Below are 23,037 nucleotides of genomic sequence, written 5' to 3' on the forward strand. Positions count from 1 at the left end.
CCGAACTGTGGAACAGTTACTTGTATGAACAAACAGTATACTTGTATGATGCATAGGAATCTTGTCCAGGGTGACTGGAATAATCAAAATAAATGGGAAACGAGAATGGAACTGTAGAATGAACGCGCATTTATATCCAAGATTTGTTTTTGAACCCCCCTAAGAATTTCAATAACGCAGTCATGGTTTATAACTTTTAACTAAGCAGTCATAGCTTTTTGTACATCAATGTGTAAATAAAGAATTTGGAATTGAATGGACAAAATGCCCCCCCCCTTGTAGACACCCCTATTTAATCAGATAGAATTTATGAAATGAAGAAAAATGCTTTATAAGTAAATGATAATCAGTATTTAATACTAGTGTAAGATATTGTGTGCAACTTGGGAGCGGAAATTTTTCTCGAATAACCCTGGCTAAACAACTAGCAATCTACTAGATATCATGCATTTGATTTTAAATACAAATCATAATAATATGATTTGCACTAGCTGATCTATGCTTGGAATTTCAATCTTTTCGAGACTCAAAACCGTTACTAAATTCCTATGGGCTGAGATGGTTGAGCAACAGAGTTTTATACACAATATAAACTATCAAGGTATATCGATTATTGGTTTCACAGAATAGCTAGCCAATCTCACACAACAAAATAAAAAGCCTCAGTGAATGGGGCGGTATTCACACCGCGCTCATTTATATTCATGAGTTTGTGTTGTCAATCGGAATTTAATCTTGATGGGATTATTCGACAGAGAATAAAGGTTTCCATGGTTCTCCAATAATTGGGGAGTTGCATAGACCATCAAAGTTTCCAATCAGAGAATTTTGAAAAAAAAAATTGTAAATCCTGTATTCTGGGTCAACAGAATATTCTATATAATATTAAAGTAATCTGTATTGATGTATTGTTGAAGTGATGTGTACGTTGGAAGTTGAATGAATAAACATACACTTCCCTGAATTAGTTCAGAATTGAATTGACAATAATAAGGTACAGTAATATATCAACAATAATACAGTTGACGATGTGTTGATGTCAACAGGAAACTGCAGTTCTTTGTAATTAAATTAATAAAAAGGGATTTGACAACTGACACAGTGTCTTTCAATTGATGAATATTAACGAATACTAGTAAAAGAGATGGGTAGTCCACTATTGTTCCTAAATATTTTATTTCATTGACTTGTTGAATTGAAGGGCAATCACACGGGTTGTTGGTGCTTCCACAGTGATGCAGGATTATTGAAGAATCCGGTGGTCTCGTCCGTTCTGTCAGAGAAAAGGCTAAAAATTTCGTTTTTGTTGCATTTACTGTAAGCAAATTTTCTCTTAACCATTTATCGACTTTGATCAATTCTTCCTGTGCCAGATTAAAAACTTCCTCCCAGGTGTTTCCTTCAAATAGTATACACGTATCATCAGCAAAAGCTATTACTCTTCCTCTTATCTTAATTGAACATAGCTCATTTGCATATGCCAAATACAGAATTGGCCCAAGAACTGTTCCTTGGGGAATCCCAAACTTCATCGTTTCCTCTGAACTGAGATGTTCTTCAACTTTGACTTTTTGACGCCGGTCACAGAGGTATGATCTAAACCATGCTAGAGGAACTCCTCTAATTCCCATGGCTTCTAATTTCTTCAGCAGCAAACTGTGATTAACAGTGTCAAAAGCTTTTGCTAGGTCCAGGAACACTGCTGCACATTTTTTGTTATTTTCTAGCTTATCTGTGACAAAATTTGACAATTCTAATACCGCATCTTCTGTACTCCTCCCCTCACGAAAACCAAATTGATTCCTAGATAGTAAGTTGTTTTTTTCCATGTAATTCACAAGACGTTTCTTTACCAGTTTTTCCAAAATCTTAGAAATATTGCTTATAAGTGAAATAGGCCTGTAATTGGTGGCATTTGTTTTGTCGCCTCCTTTATGTAATGGTCTAACACATGTCTCTTTCATAGCTTTTGGAAAATTCCTTTTGACAGACTTAAATTAAATATGTGAATTAATGGTTTTACAATTACATTTTTTATCGACTTCAATGTTCTATTATTGATCCATCAAGTCCTGGAGCACTGTCATTTCGCAAACTACTAATAGCTTCAAGAAGCTCATCTTCAGTTACTGGGTGAAAGTAGATGGAGTGTAGAGTTCTTGTAACAGGTTTATATTGGGATATGATTTGGTCTAGTGGTTTTCTTAAGGAATCTATTATTGTCTCCGCCATTTCTTCACCTACATTTGTGAAAAAGTTATTCATGTGGTTGAGCACAGTTTCTGGATTTTCCTTTAGATTGAAAATCCTATCATCTATTTTAATAGCATTCAATTTCATTTTTGTTTTTGATTTAGAGTCAGTAGCATCTTTGATTACTTTCCACATTTTTTTATTATCCTTTCCAGCTTCATACAATTTCTCTCTATAGTATTGGTCCTTTGTTTCATGAATTAAAGCTGTGAGTGTATTCCTATACCGACGATAGAAGTTGGTTAAGTTAATGTTGTTTGGGTCTTCCTTTCTTCTTTTGTTGAGTAGATTTCTGGTTCTTATTGCTGCTACTATACCTCTGGTGATCCATGGTTTGATGGGTTTGTACTTCTTCTGCCGCCGATGCTGCTTGATATTATTTTGTATATGTTGTCTCAGAGTTGATAAGAAGGTGTCATAAGATGTATCTGGATTATTATCTTCTAAAACATGAATCCACTCCTCATTCAGTAGTTCATTCTTCAAGCTATTAATGTCTATTTTCTCGTTTATTTCATGTGTTCCAGTTTCATTTGCACTATTTCTCGAAATATGTTGCACTCCTAGAATTGTGGTGAAGTGGTCAGTTATTGTTGATTCATAAATGATTGGAAAAAGATTATCTCTGGAGTTGGTAGCAATGTGATCTATGCAAGAAGCAGTTTCTGTTGTAGTTCTGGTTGCTTGTTTAATGCAGAGTCTGAGCCCATGCTCGCTTAGAAGATCGCAGTAGTCATTCAATTGATGATGTGGACGAATTTGAAGGGTGTTAATATTCATGTCTCCGGCACATATGACTTGTTGCCCTCTTAATTCATTCAGGATCGATTCCAAGTCACTCAGGAAATCTGTAATATCATTGAAGGACGGTGATCTGTATATTGCAAGGATGTTCCACTTTTTGTCTGCTGCATCCAACCGAATATGTAGGACATTTGCCTGGTTAATATGTAGCTCAACACATTGTACATTTATACTATCTTTAACATAAACAACTACACCATCATTTTGTAATGGGTTGTTTATGGTGGAAAATACATCATATCCTCGAATGGACTGGAGTACAAATTCAGTCCTAATCCAGCATTCGGTTAGAATAATAACATCAAAAGAAAAATTAATGTCGCACAATTGAATCATCAGCTCATCAAAATTTCTTCTGATACTCCTTATATTGAGACAGAAGATGCTCAAATCACAAGAACTCAATGCTGCACAAAGTTGTTGACTGTTGTTGATCACTTCATCGTTTATTTCTTCAAAATAATCAAGATCCTCGAAGCTGAGCAAATTTGATAAGTTGTTGTTACTCATTATTTAAACTCTCATTAATCCCTTCCATGTTTCTTTCATTCCAGCTTAAGAGAAACTCTTCACTAACATCCTTTAGTTTTCGAATTAGGGTCAGCACTAAATCTTCTTGCCCTGTTGTGATATATCTGAAGGTTTGTGTGTGTCTGCTCATTGCTACTATTACATGTTGTGTGCTGTTATATATTCCAAGTTTTTTTTATTGTTCCTTATCAGAACTACATTCTTGTGAGTTAAGCCCTGTGCTTCATGAATTGTATGGATTTTAACTGAAGGGTGAAGTTTTGATTGCAGCTCTTCTAGCACTGTTTTCTTCTCGAGCTGAGTGAATGTAAGAATCAGAGTGTTAGGTTCAAGTGGTCCAAGTTCTCCATTTGTTATTGGAGGTCTGACGGATAACAGGACCTCATTTTTCGTACTAATGTCCTGGTAGTAGCTGGAAAGGATGTAGCAGACGTCTATTGGACACCTTCTAGTTACTGTTTGATGGATTCTCTTCTCACAGAGAGATGAAATGTGTGACCATTCAGCTGTTAATTTACTTCTCTCTATGTAAGGTATTTGGTTTGAATCTCCTAGCAGAATAATCTCAGAAGCACCAGCGAGAGATGAGACAAATCCCACGAAACCTGCATGCATCAATACTGCTTCATCTATGAAAACACTTTGTACTGCTTTTTTGATCCGTTTATTATAAAGATGAAACTGTTCTATAATCCTGTTTAATTATTCTTTCATATTTATTTTTTTATTATAATGGTAATCCGATTCATTTTATGCCTGTGTTTTATTATAAGCGGTAAGCACAACATATTTTATATTAGCACTAGATACTTAGAGATAATAATATTGTCAATAGTCACTTGAAAAATACTGCTTATAAGACACATAACATTTACATAACATTTTATGTTAAACTTACAGATATCACAAATTCAAGATCAGTATGCTAAAAATCAACAAAGTGGACGAAACCTACAGTGACAGAGAAACTTTGAATGCTTCTAAATTCTACTGTTGATTCAAAAATTGATAAGATAAATTTCAATCTCATTTCCCAGCAAGTAATTATGAAACAATTGTATTCAGATTCAAACCCTCAAATACCTACACCCCCAAGGATGTCTCATTATAAATATCTGCAGTTTATTTCATTAAATAATTGCATGGAAACGACTTCCTATTATCAAGACCTCTAATTTATTGAAACAATTTGAGATACTATAAAGAAACTGACTATAAAAACTATAAAAACTGATAAGATAAATTTCAATCTCATTTCCCAGCAAGTAATTATGAAACAATTGTATCAGATTCAAACCCTCAAATTTTCTAATACCTACACCCCCAAGGATGTCTCATTATAAATATCTGCAGTTTATTTCATTAAATAATTGCATGGAAACGACTTCCTATTATCAAGACCACTAATTTATTGAAACAATTTGAGATACTAGTATCACTTGTCATACCATTATCAATCTCTAGTAAACTGAAAGCTCAAATATTGAGCAAAAGAATGAACTTGTATAGTGTTCCACCCACACGATACGCCCTCCGATTGGATTTCGATCCGATTGGATATCGATGGGCGTATCCGATTGGATACGCCCCCCGATGGATTTAGTTGTAGACCAATGAAGGTTGGTTGAGCTGTAGTCTACTGGACACGCCCCAGTATTCCAAATGTAGTCATAAGAAACGTTAAACAACAACAAACGTGGAGAAACTGATTGACTAACAAAATCAAACTAATAATATGAGTAAGAATGGATGAACGTAATATTGATATAAATTTTCTACAGCTGCGTTTACACCAAAGTTATTAACAAAATTAAAATTAAAATTTTCTAATTGATTGTGATTGATTTAATTTAATCTAGAAGTATTTTTTTAATTTAAAAATGATTTTTGTGTGTTTTGAATTGTAAATTGATGATTGATAATTGGTGACACATAACCTAGCTACATTTGGACTGTTGTATAAATTAGAATTGCAACAGTTTTGGGCTTATAAGCCTGTGGTACTTTTCTGTAAGTTGTGTAATATTCTGAATGATTAAAATGTTGATAACTTGATCTTTATAGATTCTATTAGATTTAACGGAACTTGACAAAAACATATGTTCATCATGTGTATGATAAGTTATGTTCAATCTAATAGAATCTATAAAGATTGAGTTATTAACATTTTGTTGATAACTTTGGTGTAAACGCAGCTTTCCTTTGTCTTTTGTTCCAGTTATTTGAATATTCATGTTTTCTATTTTCTAATTAGTATATTCTTCAATTCTACTCAAATTATCCATTTGGTTTCTTTAAGATTCAGCTCTTTAACGGTTCTCATGACTATATTTGGAATAACTGAGCGAGTCTGGTCTTGGCCAATGACAGTAGCTCAACCGTCATTTGTCTACAGCTAATGGCCAATCGTATGGCTTCATTCACACTATAATATTCTGCTGCTCAATGTTTAGATTTCAAAGGAAACTTATATCTCAAATTGGTTTGATAAATGAATGGTTTTGGCAATATCTAGTCGTTCTCATTCAATATTGACAACTACCACATAAGCTTCACAAGAACCCAGAACGTATTGAATTATTAACAAACTCATATTAGTTCACTATAAAGTTCAAATAAAGTTCATTATAATGCCGCCCCTAACTAAAATGGGAAAAGGTTTTAGACAAGGGAGAAGGACGAACTTATAAGTTCAATCATTCAGACATGAATCATTTATTCAAATTCAAACCATTGAAGCCTACCTACGTACTTGTGAAATGCTTGGAGAATTTTTTATTCCTTAATGAGGTAGAATTCATTGAAAACAGTAATAATATGAATGCATCAATTAAATAAATAAATGTTTATTTTCCAAAAAAACTTAAACTACTACATCAATTACAGAAAATATTAGATAGTTTACAATTACATACAATAGTTAATTACAATAGTTAGTTACAATGAAAATTTCTTATAATGTGTCCTCTACTTGTTTAGTGTTTTCTGTGTGGAAATTGACCTACTCCACTATGGCGTACCAGAGTACGGTTCTGTTCTAGAGCAGGTTTTTTTTTAGGGATTAGTAATTAACTACCTTGTGTGTTTAAGTTTAATTAAGACGTAAATTTCATTTGACAGGAGTCTTAAAATGTATCACAGGTAACGATCACTTTCAAAATGTTTTTTTACAGTATTCGCACTGCCACCCAATGATTCGAGTGGAAGTGAAGAAAGAGATGCCAGTGATTATTTGGGAACAATCGAGAATGCAGAAGATTCATCAAGAATATTCCACGGGAAAAAATCCAATATAAAGAACCACAGCTATACGGTAACAAAACCAACAATATATCAACCGCATCCTAACATTACTTAGTATATTGAGTAGGAAATCATGGAATTACATCCAATTATAGTACAGTAGTTATATCCAATGTACCTAGAATACATAGGATACCTAGAATCTATTCTAAGTACCTTGGTTATATCTAGTCACACCTGATTATAGTAGTAATTGTATAAGGGTAACCGTCCAATGGAACCGTATTCAACCGATTCGTTCGGCCGTTGGATCCGGACGAATCTGCCGGCCGTTAATTCGGCCGAATATGGTCGTTCATTGAAACCGTTTACGTCAGTCTAGTTGCCAATTATTGAATTAACTACTATCAGAGCCACCAAATTTTTTCATAAACAATGATTATATTGATATTTTGAAAATTGAATGAACAAATATCCACTAAATTAGTTATTCATTATAAACAATCTTTATTCACAGATTCCTTTGTACATCACAACGATGATATCTTTTGTCTCGCATACATCCCACAATGGAATATGCTCTTGAACCAAACTTATCAACTTTTCATTGTCCATAGTTAGAACTTCATAAAACAGAACAGCTTCAAAAAACAAAAACAAAGTAGACTGTGTAACAATTTTAGGTTGGGAACACTTTGTTGTCTCAGATCGACTTGTTACTTCAGCCGGATAGAGCCGGAAAATCCCATTTAATTCGTATCGAAAAATTGATCGGCCGCAGACGCCCGTGCACGGTTGTATGAACCTGTTGCAATGAACGCGCATCTATTCTTTTCTTTGTTAGAGTTCGTTCGGTCGCGTTCGGTAGTTTTCCGCTGATGCTAGTTCGAACGAAAACGGTTCTAGTGGACGGCCCACCTAATCGGCATTATGGCCGGCCACTAACGATACTGCAGACATGTCAAGAACGCTTGAAAAAGTGAAATTATTTAAAAAATAGTTAGGGTCGAAACTAGTTGTTGAACTATTTTAAAGTTTTAAAAAAATAAAGGGTACTTCAAGATTTTTATATTGTTTTTATTAATTTTAAAAGTAGCCCATGTGAGTCAAGTGTTTCTAAGTGAAATTATACTTGTACAAGCAAACCTGACCTGAAAGAGCACACCGATGATATGATGTTTACATCAGTCAAAAAAACTTGAACATTTTGTAACAAATAATACACTGGAAAATTATAATGATACAACAATAATTTAACCTCAAATAGAGTATCTGGTAACTGCTAGAGTACCATTATGATTTTCAAGTCACTAGAATTTCAGAAACTTAATTCAATTGATACATTAAAAATGAGAAAATAGAAAATAAAATCATTAGCATTGTTGAGTTAGACACTAAATTGTTGATATTAATTAATTGTAGATCACTTAAAAAGGTATGCGAAACATAAGTTTAATGATTTACGCCACACTGCACAGAAAACAGCTGTTTCCAGTGGAGTGAAGAAAGAGATGCCAGTGATTATTTGGGAACAATCGAGAATGCAGAAGATTCATCAAGAATATTCCACGGGAAAAAATCCAATATAAAGAACCACAGCTATACGGTAACAAAACCAACAATATATCAACCGCATCCAAACATTACTTAGTATATTGAGTAGGAAATCATGGAATTACATCCAATTATAGTACAGTGTTATATCCAATGTACCTAGAATACCTAGAATCTATTCTAGGTACCTAGGTTATATCTAATCACACCTGATTATAGTAGTAGTATAAGGGTAACCGTCCAATGAAACCATATTCAACCGATTCGTTCGGCCGTTGGATCCGGACGAATCTGCCGGCCGTTAAGTCGGCCGAATATGGTCGTTCATTGAAACAGTTTACGTCAGTCCAGTTGCCAATATTATTGAATTAACTACTATCATAGCCACCAAAATTTTTCATAAACAATGATATTGATATTTTGAAAATTGAATAAACAAATATCCACTAAATTAGTTACCGTATTCATTATTAAGCAATCTTTGTTCACAGATTCCTTTGAACATCACAACTTTGGTCTCGCATATATCCCACAATGGAATATGCTCTTGAACCAAACTTATCAACTTTTCATTGTCCATAGTTACAACTTCATGAGACAGAACAGCTTTAAAAAACAAAAACAAAGTAGACTGTGTAACAATTTTAGGTTAGGAACACTTTATTGTCTCAGATCGACTAGTTAGTTCAGCCGGATAGAGCCGGAAAATCCCATTTAATTCGTATCGAAAAATTGATCGGCTGGAGACACCCGTGCACGGTCGTATGAACCTGTTGCAATGGACGCGCATCTATTCTTTTCTTTGTTGGGGGATCGTTCGGTCGCGTTCGGTAGTTTTCCGCTGATGCTAGTTCGAACGAAAACGGTTCTAGTGGACGGCCCACCTAATCGGCATTATGGCCGGCCACTAACGATACTGCAGGCATGTCAAGAACGCTTGTAAAAGTGAAATTATTTAAAAAATAGTTAGGGTCGAAACTAGTTGTTGAACTATTTCAAAGTTTTTAAAAAATAAAAGGTACTTCAAGATTTTTATATTGTTTTTATTAATTTAAAAAGTAGCCCATGTGAGTCAAGTGTTTCTAAGTGAAATTATACTTGTACAAGCAAACCTGACCTGAAAGAGCACACCGATGATATGATGTTTACATCAGTCAAAAGAAACTTGAACAGTTTGTAACAAATAATATACTGGAAAATTATAATGATACAACAATAATTTAACCTCAAATAGAGTATCTGGTAACTGCTAGAATAACAATTATTATTTTCAAGTCACTAGAATTTCAGAAACTTAATTCAATTTGATACTTTAAAAATGAGAAAATAACAAATAAAATCATTAGCATTGTTGAGTTAGACACTAAATTGTTGATATAAATTAATTGTTGATAACTTAAAAAGATATGCGAAACATAAGTTTAATAATTTACTTAAACTTTCAGTTGGCATTATTGACAAAAAGTAAAGATCTGATTGGAGGTGCCGTGCTTATAAAGAAAAATTGGGCGATAACAGCAGCCTGGAATGTCAATAAAGTCAAGTGAGTAATCAAATTCTATTCTAAATAGAATTTAGAATAGAATTCTAAATTCTATTAGAATTCTAATACCAACATTGGAAATAATACAAGCAATATACTGTGTTTGTAGATTATAACCTTACTGTGATGCATCTTTGAGAGAATGAATAGAATTGCTAAGAGTTTATGCATGAAAGTTCAGTTTCTACCTTCTTGTTATTTTACTTTTACTTTTAAGTTTGATCTTGATATTAATTTTCTACCACTTTAGTCGTTTTTCCTAAAAGCGAAAAGTGATTTAATAATAAGCAGTTCGTGATGGAAAACATAGAAAAATTTTCTACCTTTGTTTTTTAAATAGTTTTTGTTTTCTTGTGTTTACTGGATTAAGAAATTTATATTATTCCATTCTTTCTCATATTACCGATTTGGTTGTATCAGTTACAACGTTCCTCTTTATTTGTTGTTGTTGTTTAACGATTCTCGTGACCATATTTGAAATACTAGAGCTTGGCTAGTCTGAGCCAATGACAGTAGAGCTCAACCTTTATTGCTCAACAGCTAGGCCAATCGTAGAGTTCCACCCACAGGCTTACTATTAAATTCTGCTATTGAATGTTTAAGATTTTAGTTCACTACAGATGGTGTGATAAACGAAACTAGTATCTCATATTGCTTATGAAAATATCAATGAATGTTACTGACTGCATAATTGAATTCGTATTCAATCAATATCATTGTTTGGGCATATTTAATCAATTTATTCATTAATAACAGTAGTTATTAATTCGAGCATATTAGTGTATTCCAAATGTGAGACAATACTCAAAGAAAATTATGATAGAAATACAATTGTTTTATAAATCTGGAGAGCTCTTGAACAAGACTAGAGTTATTTTCAACATTTTGGTATTCTACCATACTAATGTAAGCTGATTGTTACAATCTCGTGATAGGCGATAGTTGAGCTTGTGTTGATAATCATTCTGCAGTTACTGTACTATTTTTGTTAACAATGATAGAATTTTTATCAATTTTTTCAGGCCATCAGATTTAGTAATCAAAAGCTACAGTAATAACTGCTTAAAAAATGGGCACACATCATATGTTACTAAAATTATCGTTCACGATAACTACAATGGCTGGGAAAGCAATGTTGCATTACTCAAAATAGGAAAGAATAAAATGAAAAAGGAAAAGACAATTGAAATTGGTAACAGTCTCCCAGAAGAAGGCAGCAATGTTACAATAATCGGATGGGGAAGTGAAGATGGAGAAAAAAAGGTAATATGAGATGATAAAATTAAATGAAGAATAAAGAATAATAAATGTTTAAATTGAATGGAGATCAAAATACATTATGAAAATTAGGGTTGATAATGAGAAAAAAAATGTTTATGGACACTAAATGAACATGATTATAGATTCATTAGGCTTCGTCAATTACCTCAACACAGTTACTTTTTGTTCTTGAACGAAATTATAATATTGTTTTATTATAATTGATCACTTATAATATCAAATATCATGCAAGTAAAGATTAAATGAATATCCCAATACATAATGACAAATAGGATTATTGAACAAAAGAATAATATCGTTTAAATAGTGAAGAACATTTCAAATGTAATGAAAATTTTGGCTAGATTTGAACGAAAGTACTTACTCTCTAATAAAGAGGAGAATAATAAATTATTGTGGAAATTTTACAAATAAAAATGATTGAGTGTTTTTAAGTAAAGCACTGATGAAGTTTGAAGGTTTGTTAACGACTCCAATAAAATTAACATAAAATTGGAAAGTGCTTTCGCATAATTTAAAATTCTATCTAAAAAAATGAATAATTTATAAATCTTTATATAAACAATTTTCATCTTCATCTCTCTCATGGTAGATAAATGTATCACGCTTTAAAACTAGTAGTAATTAGTGATTTTTAGTGGTTTCTATTGGTGAAATTGGAGTAACTCATGTGCTTGAATAGGGATGATTGAAAACTCAATTTTTATCTATTGATACCTAGAAAGGTTGAAGATTGATCTAATCTCCAAACAAACTCCGTCAATATTTCCTCAATGTATTCAAAGTTATCACAAAAATGTAAAAGCTCAATCACAACCCACACTCAATAATCTTAGTATTTTTTTCCAGTCTGATGGAATTGCTCGGGAAGGAGAGGCTGAATTTCTGAGTTATGGTTCGTGCTCAGCATACTACAGTCCACAGGAAAACTTTTCCAATTCAAGTTTCTGTACAAAAAATTCAGAGAGCTTTGGACCTTGCTACGTAAGTATACAATGAAATACTTGAATGAATAGAAGCGAGGTACAATTGAGAAAGGTAGTTGATTGTCAATGTCAATACATACACATACCATCTGACTCAATTTTAAATTTACATAATTATTTTCGTTCAATTATACTTGTGCTACAGTTCATTACACTTATTACTAATTATAATTATTATTTAACGAAAATCCCAAATAAATGCTGCAAATCACCCCGAAGACCTCTGCTACTGCAGACATTGACAACAGGGTTAACAGCTAGATTGAAATTCTATGAGAACTACTATCCAAAAATTATTTGCCAGCCCGGGAATCGAACCCGGTACCTCCCAATTGCTAGTCAGGAATGCTTACCCTTACACCAAACTGACAATCTCTGGATAGCAGCGCTCATTTATACGAAGCCATAGCGGCCAACCAGTTTACAGATGGAATTAAATAGAGAATGCATTTATTCAAATACTAATTAATATATGATTATTATTTAACGAAAATCCCAAATAAGATTTGCAGCATTTATTTGGGATGGTCGTTAAATAATAATTATATATTAATTAGCATTTGAATAAATGCATTCTCTATTTAATTCCATCTGTACACTTATTACTCTTTATCCATTTTACATACACCTATTCTTGGACTTGGATTCGAAAGAGAAAGCAGAAGTATAATCATATTTTCGATGTGAGGTTTATGTAAAAATGAGAGGTGAGGTGTATGTAAAAATGGATAAAGTGCAATGAACTGAAGCACAAGTTTAATTGAACGAAAATAATTATCCATACTATTAAATGAGCAACTTCTGTTTATATGTTCAGATGTTTATATGTTTAGATGTTTGGATGTTTATATGTTTATGTTTGTATTTCACCGGATCTCGAAAACGGCTCTAACGATTCTCACGAAATTCAGAACATAGTAGGTTTATAATATAAAGATTCGATTGCACTAAGTCTCATCCCTGGGAAAACTTTCTGAAGGACATTAAAAGGATAATAATTATTCATCCTTGGAGAAACAGATGGTAATAATTATTTCGTCGTCTGTTGGTGATGGAATTGAGTGACCGAGTTCATGTGTGTGGGACTGTCAAAATTATGACTCAGCTGTTGAACTTTTGTAATCATTCAATCAGGTGCTTAGTGCCGGTTGCAAAAAAATTTCAATCCTGATTAATTCCAGTAGATCCATCTTTTTTGAATGATCTTCTCTGATTTGGTTCACATGAAGTTAATCAGGATTAGAATTCAACCGGCTTTTGTGCAACTGAGCTTTCGTGAGGGAAATTTTTGCATTCCTCTGGGAATTTACTGTGATTAGATAGAACATTTCTGTATGAATGTTATTATAATTTCTTCTTTCGTAATAAATTGTTTATGCTTTTGTACTCCATAGCGAAGCTCGGACCCCGATATTGTAAATTTAAAATTGAGTCAGTTGGTATTTGTGGGTATTGACATTGACTACAAACCTCCTACCTGGGAACCCCACATAAATGTTGTTTCTGCTAGGTTATCTAGGATTATCTATTTGTTAAGGCAGTTGAAGAATCTTGTACCGGAAAAATACCTCAGAAACTCATATTTTGTTTTTTTCTGAAGCATAATTTATTATTGCATACGGAATTCTAGTATATGGAAACAGCTGCCACATCAATAAGGTCTTGCTTTTGCAGAAAAAGGCTACCTATCAGAATATTGACAGGTGCAGGGTATCTAGATCACTGTCGACCTCTTTTCAAAAAAAAAATATATTAACTGTCATAAATCTCTATATATTCCAAGTAATCATGCATACTAGAAAGAATCTTCATAACTTGAATAAAAGATCCAATATTCATGCTTATGACACTAGAAAAAAGACCACATTGATATTCCATATCAACGTCTTGACATAAGCATTAAAAAAAAAACTATGACAGCATCGGCTTGAGTTGTCATTAGATATCAAATGTTGTGAAAATAATGTTATTTTTAAAAAAATACTTTTTGAGTGGCTGGTTATGAGACCTTTCTATTGTTCGACAGAGTTTTTCGATTCTACTTGATGTAATTCTACTTTGTGACTTTAAACTATTGCTTTGACTTTATTATTTTGTAATTGTGTTACCATGACTTACGACAATAAAATCTATTTATTTATAGGTTATGCTCATCAACAAAACATTCTGAGTCAAAAAATAAGTTTCTCTGACACAGTGTTTGGTGGAATAAAGTGATTCAATCCACAATGAAAATACAATAATTTGACAATATCTTTGTGTTTTTATAATTTATTTCAATTGCAGATGGACTACGGAAGCCCGGTCGTTTATGATAAATATCTGGTGGGATTGTTTTCTGGATCACTGAGCTGTTCAGATCCCAAATATCCAGCCGTGCATGTCGACTTGACGCAGTACAAAGATTGGGTGGAGAAGAAAACACGCTAAAAGCCTAGAAATAATGGCGGTGATTCGACAATAAAACGAATAAATTATTATATTGAGATATTGAAAAGATAAATACGAGGATTTCATCAACTCTAAATGCAAAACTATGTCCTTTTGGGCAACAGCATTAGCCTGTACTTGAAAATTATATCAGTATCGATTTGCTTTCACTAACAATTTAAATGTTGCCAAACATTCTTCAAGTCACGTTATCATTGACTTAAAGAAAATCACAATGAAATGAGAATATTGTGTTTTATTCACAAAACAGATTTCCATTCTTCAGTAACAGGCTATGGTATATGAAAAATATTTTGTTAATATTGATGGTTTATGAATATTTCTCATAGAATAAAAATTATCTAAAATTTGAAAATAGAGTTGAAATTTATTTGTCTTTATTCACACCTGGAATCTCCTTAGATTACAGTGGAACTCTAATTTAAATTGGGAAGCTGGAGCATAAATCTGTTCGTATACATATGCACGTCGCAGACCAGAATGTAATAATAAGCCATATCCAATATTGAATTAGTGACTATTGATGCATAGAATATCCAAAATACACTGCAGGAGAGGTACTCTAGCGTTTTCCTGCCAAAGTGTAGAAGAATCTAATAGGCTAGTAGTGTGTCTGCATTAATCTATCCACTGTATTTCGATAGTTGTTATTCAAATCATTCTACAAACTCTAGTACATACTTGTGGTTGGAACTCAGTACGTTCATGGTTTATAATGATATTAGTGCAGAAAGCGTATTATTGCGAATAAGCGAGGCTAATGGTCCCTGAAATAACCATGTTCAAATTGATATGGTTACAAAGTGAGCACTATTAACTACAAACTTGCTGGAACGTAGCTGAAATGATCACACAATTAGCACATTGGATATTCCTGGTTAGAATACGAGACATTGGTAGACTGGACATTCAACGGATGTTTCTCTACCTCTTAATCTCTATTCTCACTGTTCAAATACAGTCATTCAAAGGAATATTGGAATGGGTTGAATAACGAACTTCAAGCACAAAGTTATTGAAATACATTTATGTGAGTGGATATTGGTGGTTGTAATAGGATAATACGTTGAGATCATAGAAATAGGTTTCGCCACTCTATCAATTGATCAGCAGTGTACAAAATTAATAATTTATGGTAGCTGATAATTTTTGGTTTCTGATAATTTTAGTATCGATATTAAATTCATATGCATTATTAGATCAAAAACATCACCATATTGAAAATAAAAACATGCGCTAGCCCAAAAATTCTTCTTTAAATAAATTTAGTTCATTGAATTGTAATGGAATCTAAATATGAATTAGTTAAGATAGAGTAGTTATTTTGTGATATTGATTTTGTTTTCCATTGGAAAAAGCAAAATTGTGGTAATTAATAATTCATTACTCACATTACATCAATACGAAATTTAAACACTACTCTGGTATCTAATAATTAAAAATTATAATTAAGTATATTTAATAATTATACTCTGATATTTAATACATTAAAAACAGTACATACCACACAATATATAAGTCTGTGAATGAATGTCACAAAGATAAAGTGTTGAAAGAGTAGAAAAAAGTATGGGGACAAATGAAGTCAATTCATAAAACAACGAAATTTTCTCTTTAATTTCGTATATAGGCTGAAAGGTTTAAAAGTCAAAATTCTTCCCTTGACCGATGGAATTCAAGTAATATTTGCAAGTAGCCTAATATGTTTTTATTCATTAATAATAAAATTAGTAATAACTTGACAATTTATTGCATGTAATAAACTATAACTAGTAATTGATATTTTATTTTTGATTTAGCAGCTTCTCTCTTTGAAGCCCTACTGATACAGGCACATTGATAATCGAGAAATGTATCCTACATTTAATACATTGGAATGTATACTGACCATGGAAATGAACAGAATAAAATCCGATTTTAACGAATATCTATCTGTCTAAGAGAATTGGTTTCTTAAGCACTCGATGAATAAAGCTTTCGTTCAATATGAGTTTTTCAACAAGAAACCTCAATTGGGTTGAGCACACTTCATAATTTACTATGACAAGTGAAAATCCTTGAATGGTGATATAAGTTGACTGAAGAAGCATTTGAAACTCATCACACTTGAAATGATGACAAATCATTGATGAAATGTTTGATGAATTCAATTTGAAATTAATCCAAAGAAGATTAGAAGAGACTTATGGGATTATGCAATCACTTAAAACGTTCCCTCAGGTAGAGAGTGAAAATTATTTCTCAGCTTGAGATATTCTGAAACCAATACAAAATTCCAAGAATTTGGTGACCATTCTACTACTTCTACCTGGAAAAAGCAGATTGAGCACACTTTTCTTGGCATTAATTGATGCTCTATAGAAATGCATTTCGTCCATTTGTTGTGTAATTGATAAGAAATAAATGTATAAGAACTAAGATCAATGATTTTAATTTCTTGTTTCGAAGATACCAAAGTAGATTGATAGTTACTACTAGTCTCTTTAATAATGAAGGCATCAGTGTACATTATATTTGCAGTGATCGCAGTATTATATGGTAGGTTGATATTTTAATCAAACATTCTTCAATGTCCAAGGTACAATATTCTATTTTCATGTATTTTTCTTATCGTACAAAAGTTTGAAAAGTTTTCTGATAAAAACGTTTGTGACTTGATCAAAATACAAATAATAAATAAATAAAAGTCACAAAGGACTTGATTAAAATAAACTCTCAAGTTAGAAATTATTCTTTCAAAGTTTGTATTATTCTTCTCAAGTTACAAATTGATGTAGGCTTATCTTATGATTATTTGTGTACGCTAAGTTTCATTTGTGTACTGATGAGATTTGATAGATGAATAGACATTAGATTAATTAAAATTTTTATTTCGGTTTTCATTTTTAATAAAAAATCCGGTGGTATGGAACCTACATAAAACTGCTCTCATTATCATCCGCCTCTTCACCCACGCACAAGCCTAGTGCTCATGTAGGCATCACCCACAGCAAAAAAATCTAACTTTTGAAAGATCAAAGCTTATACAAATTTGTATAATATGAAATGTATAGCTGAAAGAGTAAAGTTATATTTCCAAGTTTACGATAAATACGCCAACAAAGGAAAACATTAATAAAAACAAGCTATTCCAAGTTTGTCAGTAACTCAAGTGGAACTTTCCGTTCCGCTTCTGACACTATAACTTTCCAGACACTGGACAACTTTTTCGAATCTCCCCTTTATGACTTCTTCCTGAGAACTTCATACAATAACGATAAAAACATGAGAAAATATGGTTCAACATTTTTTAAAGCCAGTGAGTTAAAAAACCAACACTCGCTATGTTTGCTTAAATAATGTCATACAACAAATTGGTACACGTTTTTAATTTCAACAATTTTCAGGAATGTTTTCAACTACCATAGTTTTTTTCTACTTTTTCAGACTGAGATTGGCAATTTCATTATTACTTATCACGGTAATAAGACATTTAACCAATTGATTTCATGAATTAGTTGATGCATTGAACGTTGGAAGAGATTGCATCAGATGAATTGATATTAACCGATTCTATTAAATTCTAATCAAGGTTTCATTCATCTCGATCGCAAATACCAGCAGTGGTTTATGCTGGTGATCCCAAGGGTAGTATATAACCTAGACTATATACTATCATTGGGTGATGTCATTCATATATTTAAAATATATTTATGAGTTAGTATTATTTATTTTGCAATATTCAGATAGGATTATTATAAATATTATTTATTTTCAAGATTTGTAAATTGAAAAAATGAATAGACAATAATCACGAAAAAATGAATAAATAAATTTCAAAATATTTCTCTTGAATATAAGAAATAAGAAATCAGTGAAATTTATATTATTTTGTTGGTTGTAGCTGCAGCAGCGACTGAAGAAGATGAGGAATTTGGGAGTGGTGACATTGATGAGTGGAGTTGGAAAGGATATGAAGAAAATGAAATCAATGAAGGATTCGAAGATTTACAATCAAGGATAAGTGGAGGCAAAAATGCAGCGATTACTAAATACCCATTCATGGTTAGTGAATTTTCAACTATGTTCTGCAATTAAAAATTATACAATTTAATCGACCATTGCTTGATAATATATTGAATATAATTACAACAATTATTATTATAAACTGATTAATTTCTTGTCCAGGCATCAGTATTGGTCAATGGCACATTGAAAGGAGGAGCCTCTATTCTGAATAGGAAATGGCTCATCACTGGAGCATTCCCAACAAAGTTGTAAGTTGAAAATACATGTTTTCACATTTCTATCCTTCAATGGATTTATAAAGAAAATATAATAGCTTCTTTTTATGAACTTGTCTTATTTGTTTTCAAATTTCTATCCTTCAATGAATTTATAAAGAAAATATAATAGCTTTTTTTTATGAACTTGTCCTAAGTTTTTTATGACTTGTCCAAACTTTACTATTTCATGTGAATCATCACTATTTTTCTTGTTTATTTTCATATTAGTTTTAGTTTTACAACATCTACTTGCTTCTATCAAAATAGTTTTGAACGGTTGAATATTACTTTCAGTGCGACTGAAGTTTCACAACTGACAGTTCGAGTGGGCAGTAAGTCATCGTTTGCAGGGGGTAAGCTGTGTCAGGCCAAGAGGATAGTGCGCCATCCGAAGCAGAGAGGCTACGACTATGACGTGGCACTGATACGCCTAGAGCGCCCACTTTCGTTCAGCCGCCACATCAGGCCTATCAAGATGGCCGACAAGCCACCCCGATCCAACACCAGAGTCGTTTTCACATCTTTCGGCTGGAACGACGATAACACTACCACCGCCACCAACAAGGTAGGCAGCTAAGGAACAGTTCATATAGAAAGCACTGATTTTCCAGCGCATATGCACACCATGTTTTTCTGGACATGATAGAATAAATTCTCTATGTCGAATATGTACTACTTCATCAAGAAATGGAACATTAGCATATGAGTTTGTTATTTTATGTCAAGTGGGAATTGAACTCAAGATTTTAGAAAAGTGAAAAACTAACCTTATATTTTTGGAAACTGTAAAGCTGCGTTTACACCAAAGTTATAAACAAAATGTTAATAACTTAATCCTTATAGATTCTATTAGATTGGACGGAACTTGACAAACACAAATGTTCATCATGTGTATGATAAGTTATGTTCAATCTAATAGAATCTATAAGGATTAAGTTCTTAACATTTTGTTAATAACTTAGGTGTAAACGCAGCTTAAGTTTGTTGTTTTATGTCAAGTGGAAATTGAACACAAGATTTGAGAAAAGTGAAAAAGTAACCTTATAGTTTTGGAAACTGTAATCTTAAAAAAAAACCTTAAAAAAGGTTTTTTATTGAGATGAAAAAACACTTTAATCACTTTTTTTAAGTGAAAAAGTAACCTTATAGTTTTGGAAACTATAATCTAAAAACATTAATTTGTGAGAAAACTTGTCACAAAACTTGAGGGGTCAACCTGTTGTCCTCTCTCGATCATAATACGAGTATATAAGAATAGTATAATATTATGATTTGTAGTTCTTTCAATAAATGAATACATTACAGTACTAAAGAATCCATGATAATAAGAACTATCAGACACTACAAAAGACACTGCAATTGGAGGTTCCTTGTATAAAAGGACCGACTTTTGATTTCGAGTCAACCGAAATGCAGCATAACTTTTCCCAGTAAAACTACTTGTACTTATATAAGAAAATAAGTATTAGGTTGTATAGGCAAAGAAATATCTCGTCGACAAGACCTACTGTCTCTCCGTTGACATTTACAGTCAGTTAGGTTAGGTTAGTCAAAAGATATTATGAGTAGTACATAATATTTATCCATCATTCAACCTAACCCTGATCAAGGAATTGATTTCACCAGCTATTTTGATGAAATTCATTGAAGAAATAATAATAGAGTTCAGTGAAGTTCCTAATAACCCTTTCAACCACAACCTTGAAAATAACTTACCCAAAAAAGCCTGACAATTTGAACAGAAAAGCTGGATAACTCACCTGAAAAACAAAAGAAAAACATTAATTGATGAAAATAACACAGAATAATAATTTTATTTGTTAAGATAGTTCAAGATATATAATGAATCATAAACCTCTTAGCGTTTTATGTGAATGGCTCAACACTTACATTCTATGACGATTTACATGAAATAATCTGATTATGTAATTGAAACTGGAATTATGAAATTTCAGCTACAGTGGACTTATCAGCTACTAAATGGACTTATGGCAGAAAGGTTAGTTACGTTTAGTACTGGACTTTACTTGATACGATATTATATAGTTAATTGCATTGTAATTATAAATGTTTTGTTACTTACTATGTTACAGGACAGTTTACAGAGCAATGGAGTAGGAGTTTTGAAGGAAACTCACTTCAAATTTTTGGAATTCAAAGATTGTGAGCCATATTATTTTGATTCACTATCATTCACTAAACGGTGTTTCTGTACACAAAAAAGTAATCGGACTTCACCTGAATCAGTGAGTGAATTTTCAATCTTTTCATTGATTTTTTTAGTTTATGAGAAGAATGAAGAATGCTGTATTGATGTCATAGTTTGCTCAAATGATGCAGAAGTTCATGTTTTTTCCTAACAATTTATGAAAACCTACTCATGGGATTTGAGCGAAGCTCAATTTTTGTTTCATTCTACTCATAGATTTGTACTCAAGTTCAATTTTTCCTAACAATCAAGAACCTACTCGGAAAATATTTTAAACTATCAAACTGATTTAATTAGTTCAAGTGACTGCTTGATCTATATATCTTCAATTAATTAATTGAAATAGGACATTGTAATATACAGGGTGATTCTTAATTATGGCAAAATAATTCAATACGTGATAGTAGAGGTAAAAATAAGAAAAAAAGTTCTTATAAACATATATATCCATAAACGCTTCATTAGCTAGCTATTCGGGGTAAAGTATTTCGCCCGGAATTCAGTTCTTCTGGTGAAATACACCGATGCTGAATTGTTTGGGGACTAGTTTTTGAAAAACTTATGGTGGATTTTGGTATAAGTATAATGTCATTTAGATATGTTACTTTCAGATAAAAATAAATCTTTTCATAAAAAACCGAATATTTTATTTGCAATCAGCTACAACCTATGAGTTATTAGTTATCTCCTCATAAAACATCCAATTTTTTTGGTATTATGTACTACATAAGAATACATTTTATTTAACTTTTATTTCAATTTAGTTTACACAGCTTACATAATTCTTTTTAGAATTAAATTCTCAACAATTTTTATTGCGAAAAATTATTTGTTTACTGGTCATTAAAGAAAGTTATTGGGCATCAAACGTAGAAGTCTGTTTTTCTACTTAGATTTTTTGCATATTTCAACTTTTTTCTCAAAAACTACCCACACTAAAGCTTCCAGAGTAGTTTTATTCAATTTTTCAGATATTTTTCCATATGAATCCATCATAAGTTTTTCAAAAACTAGTCCCCAATCAATTCAGCATCGGTGTATTTCACCAGAGGAACTGAATTCCGGGCGAAATCTTTCATCCTGTATAGCTCGCTAATGAAGCGTTTATGGATATATGTTTATAAGAATTTTTTTCTTATTTTCACCTCTACTATCACGTATAAAAAACTTTTACTATAATTAAGAATCACCCTGTATAAGGTGAAGCATATTTTTGATTCTTGATTCAAGCAAACTGAATTTATATTATTCAAGGAGATAAGTAATACTGATTTTACTTTTTCAGAAAGATTTTGGCAGTCCTCTAGTGTACGGTGGTAAAGTTTTAGGCCACTTTTCCGGAGTACCATGTGGAAAACCCAGGCCAGCCGTTTTTGTTGATATTACAAAAATTAAATCCTGGATTTTCCAAACAATGAAGAAGTATTCCAGCCTGGAGTAATCAAATAATAAACCAAAAAATAACTTATCCTCTGCAATATGATTGGTTTATTTTATCTTTGAAACAGATACTTTTACATTTCACCAAATGTATTAATTTACAGTATTTGTATTTGATTAAAATAAGCGATATCTAGAACAAATATAATGTTTATTTCTTTCCATCTCACATACCCAGTATCCAACCATTATACCACAAATAATATTACAGTAATAGAATAATAATAAAATGTTCTTTTTATAAGTAACACTATCACAGTGATAGAAAATACTGTTTCAATTACTTTAATAAAATTAACATTCATTTTTTATAATCGATTCATGAATAATTTATAATCATATTCATTCACCAAAAACTTATTCACAATGATTAAAGTAACCGTAATTGAAAGACGATAATAAATAGATAGACATGTGGATGTATATAACTTAGACAAATTGCATAATCATAACAGTATAAAGCTCCACTTCAAAGAG

General features: G+C 32.0%; 3 protein-coding genes across 3 annotated transcripts in view; 2 read left to right on the forward strand and 1 right to left on the reverse strand.

Annotated features, from left to right (window-relative positions):
* LOC111043643 (sodium/potassium-transporting ATPase subunit alpha) overlaps window positions 1-23,037 on the reverse strand; it is a 265,322-nt gene that overhangs the window by 178,306 nt on the left and 63,979 nt on the right.
* Window positions 4,296-15,003, forward strand: LOC111045322 (trypsin-4). Its single transcript, XM_039426297.1, has 6 exons — window positions 4,296-4,363; window positions 6,762-6,901; window positions 9,831-9,928; window positions 10,951-11,191; window positions 12,059-12,193; window positions 14,482-15,003. The coding sequence occupies exons 1-6, from the start codon at window positions 4,321-4,323 to the stop codon at window positions 14,623-14,625; spliced, it is 801 nt and encodes a 266-aa protein (XP_039282231.1). The 5' UTR covers window positions 4,296-4,320; the 3' UTR covers window positions 14,626-15,003.
* Window positions 16,842-22,703, forward strand: LOC111045313 (trypsin-7). The gene is made up of 6 exons (XM_022330690.2): window positions 16,842-17,184; window positions 18,530-18,690; window positions 18,814-18,902; window positions 19,206-19,476; window positions 21,005-21,157; window positions 22,406-22,703. The coding sequence occupies exons 1-6, from the start codon at window positions 17,136-17,138 to the stop codon at window positions 22,559-22,561; spliced, it is 879 nt and encodes a 292-aa protein (XP_022186382.2). The 5' UTR covers window positions 16,842-17,135; the 3' UTR covers window positions 22,562-22,703.

Source organism: Nilaparvata lugens, chromosome 4 (genome assembly GCF_014356525.2).
Source record: "Nilaparvata lugens isolate BPH chromosome 4, ASM1435652v1, whole genome shotgun sequence".
Classification (NCBI taxonomy): domain Eukaryota; kingdom Metazoa; phylum Arthropoda; class Insecta; order Hemiptera; family Delphacidae; genus Nilaparvata; species Nilaparvata lugens.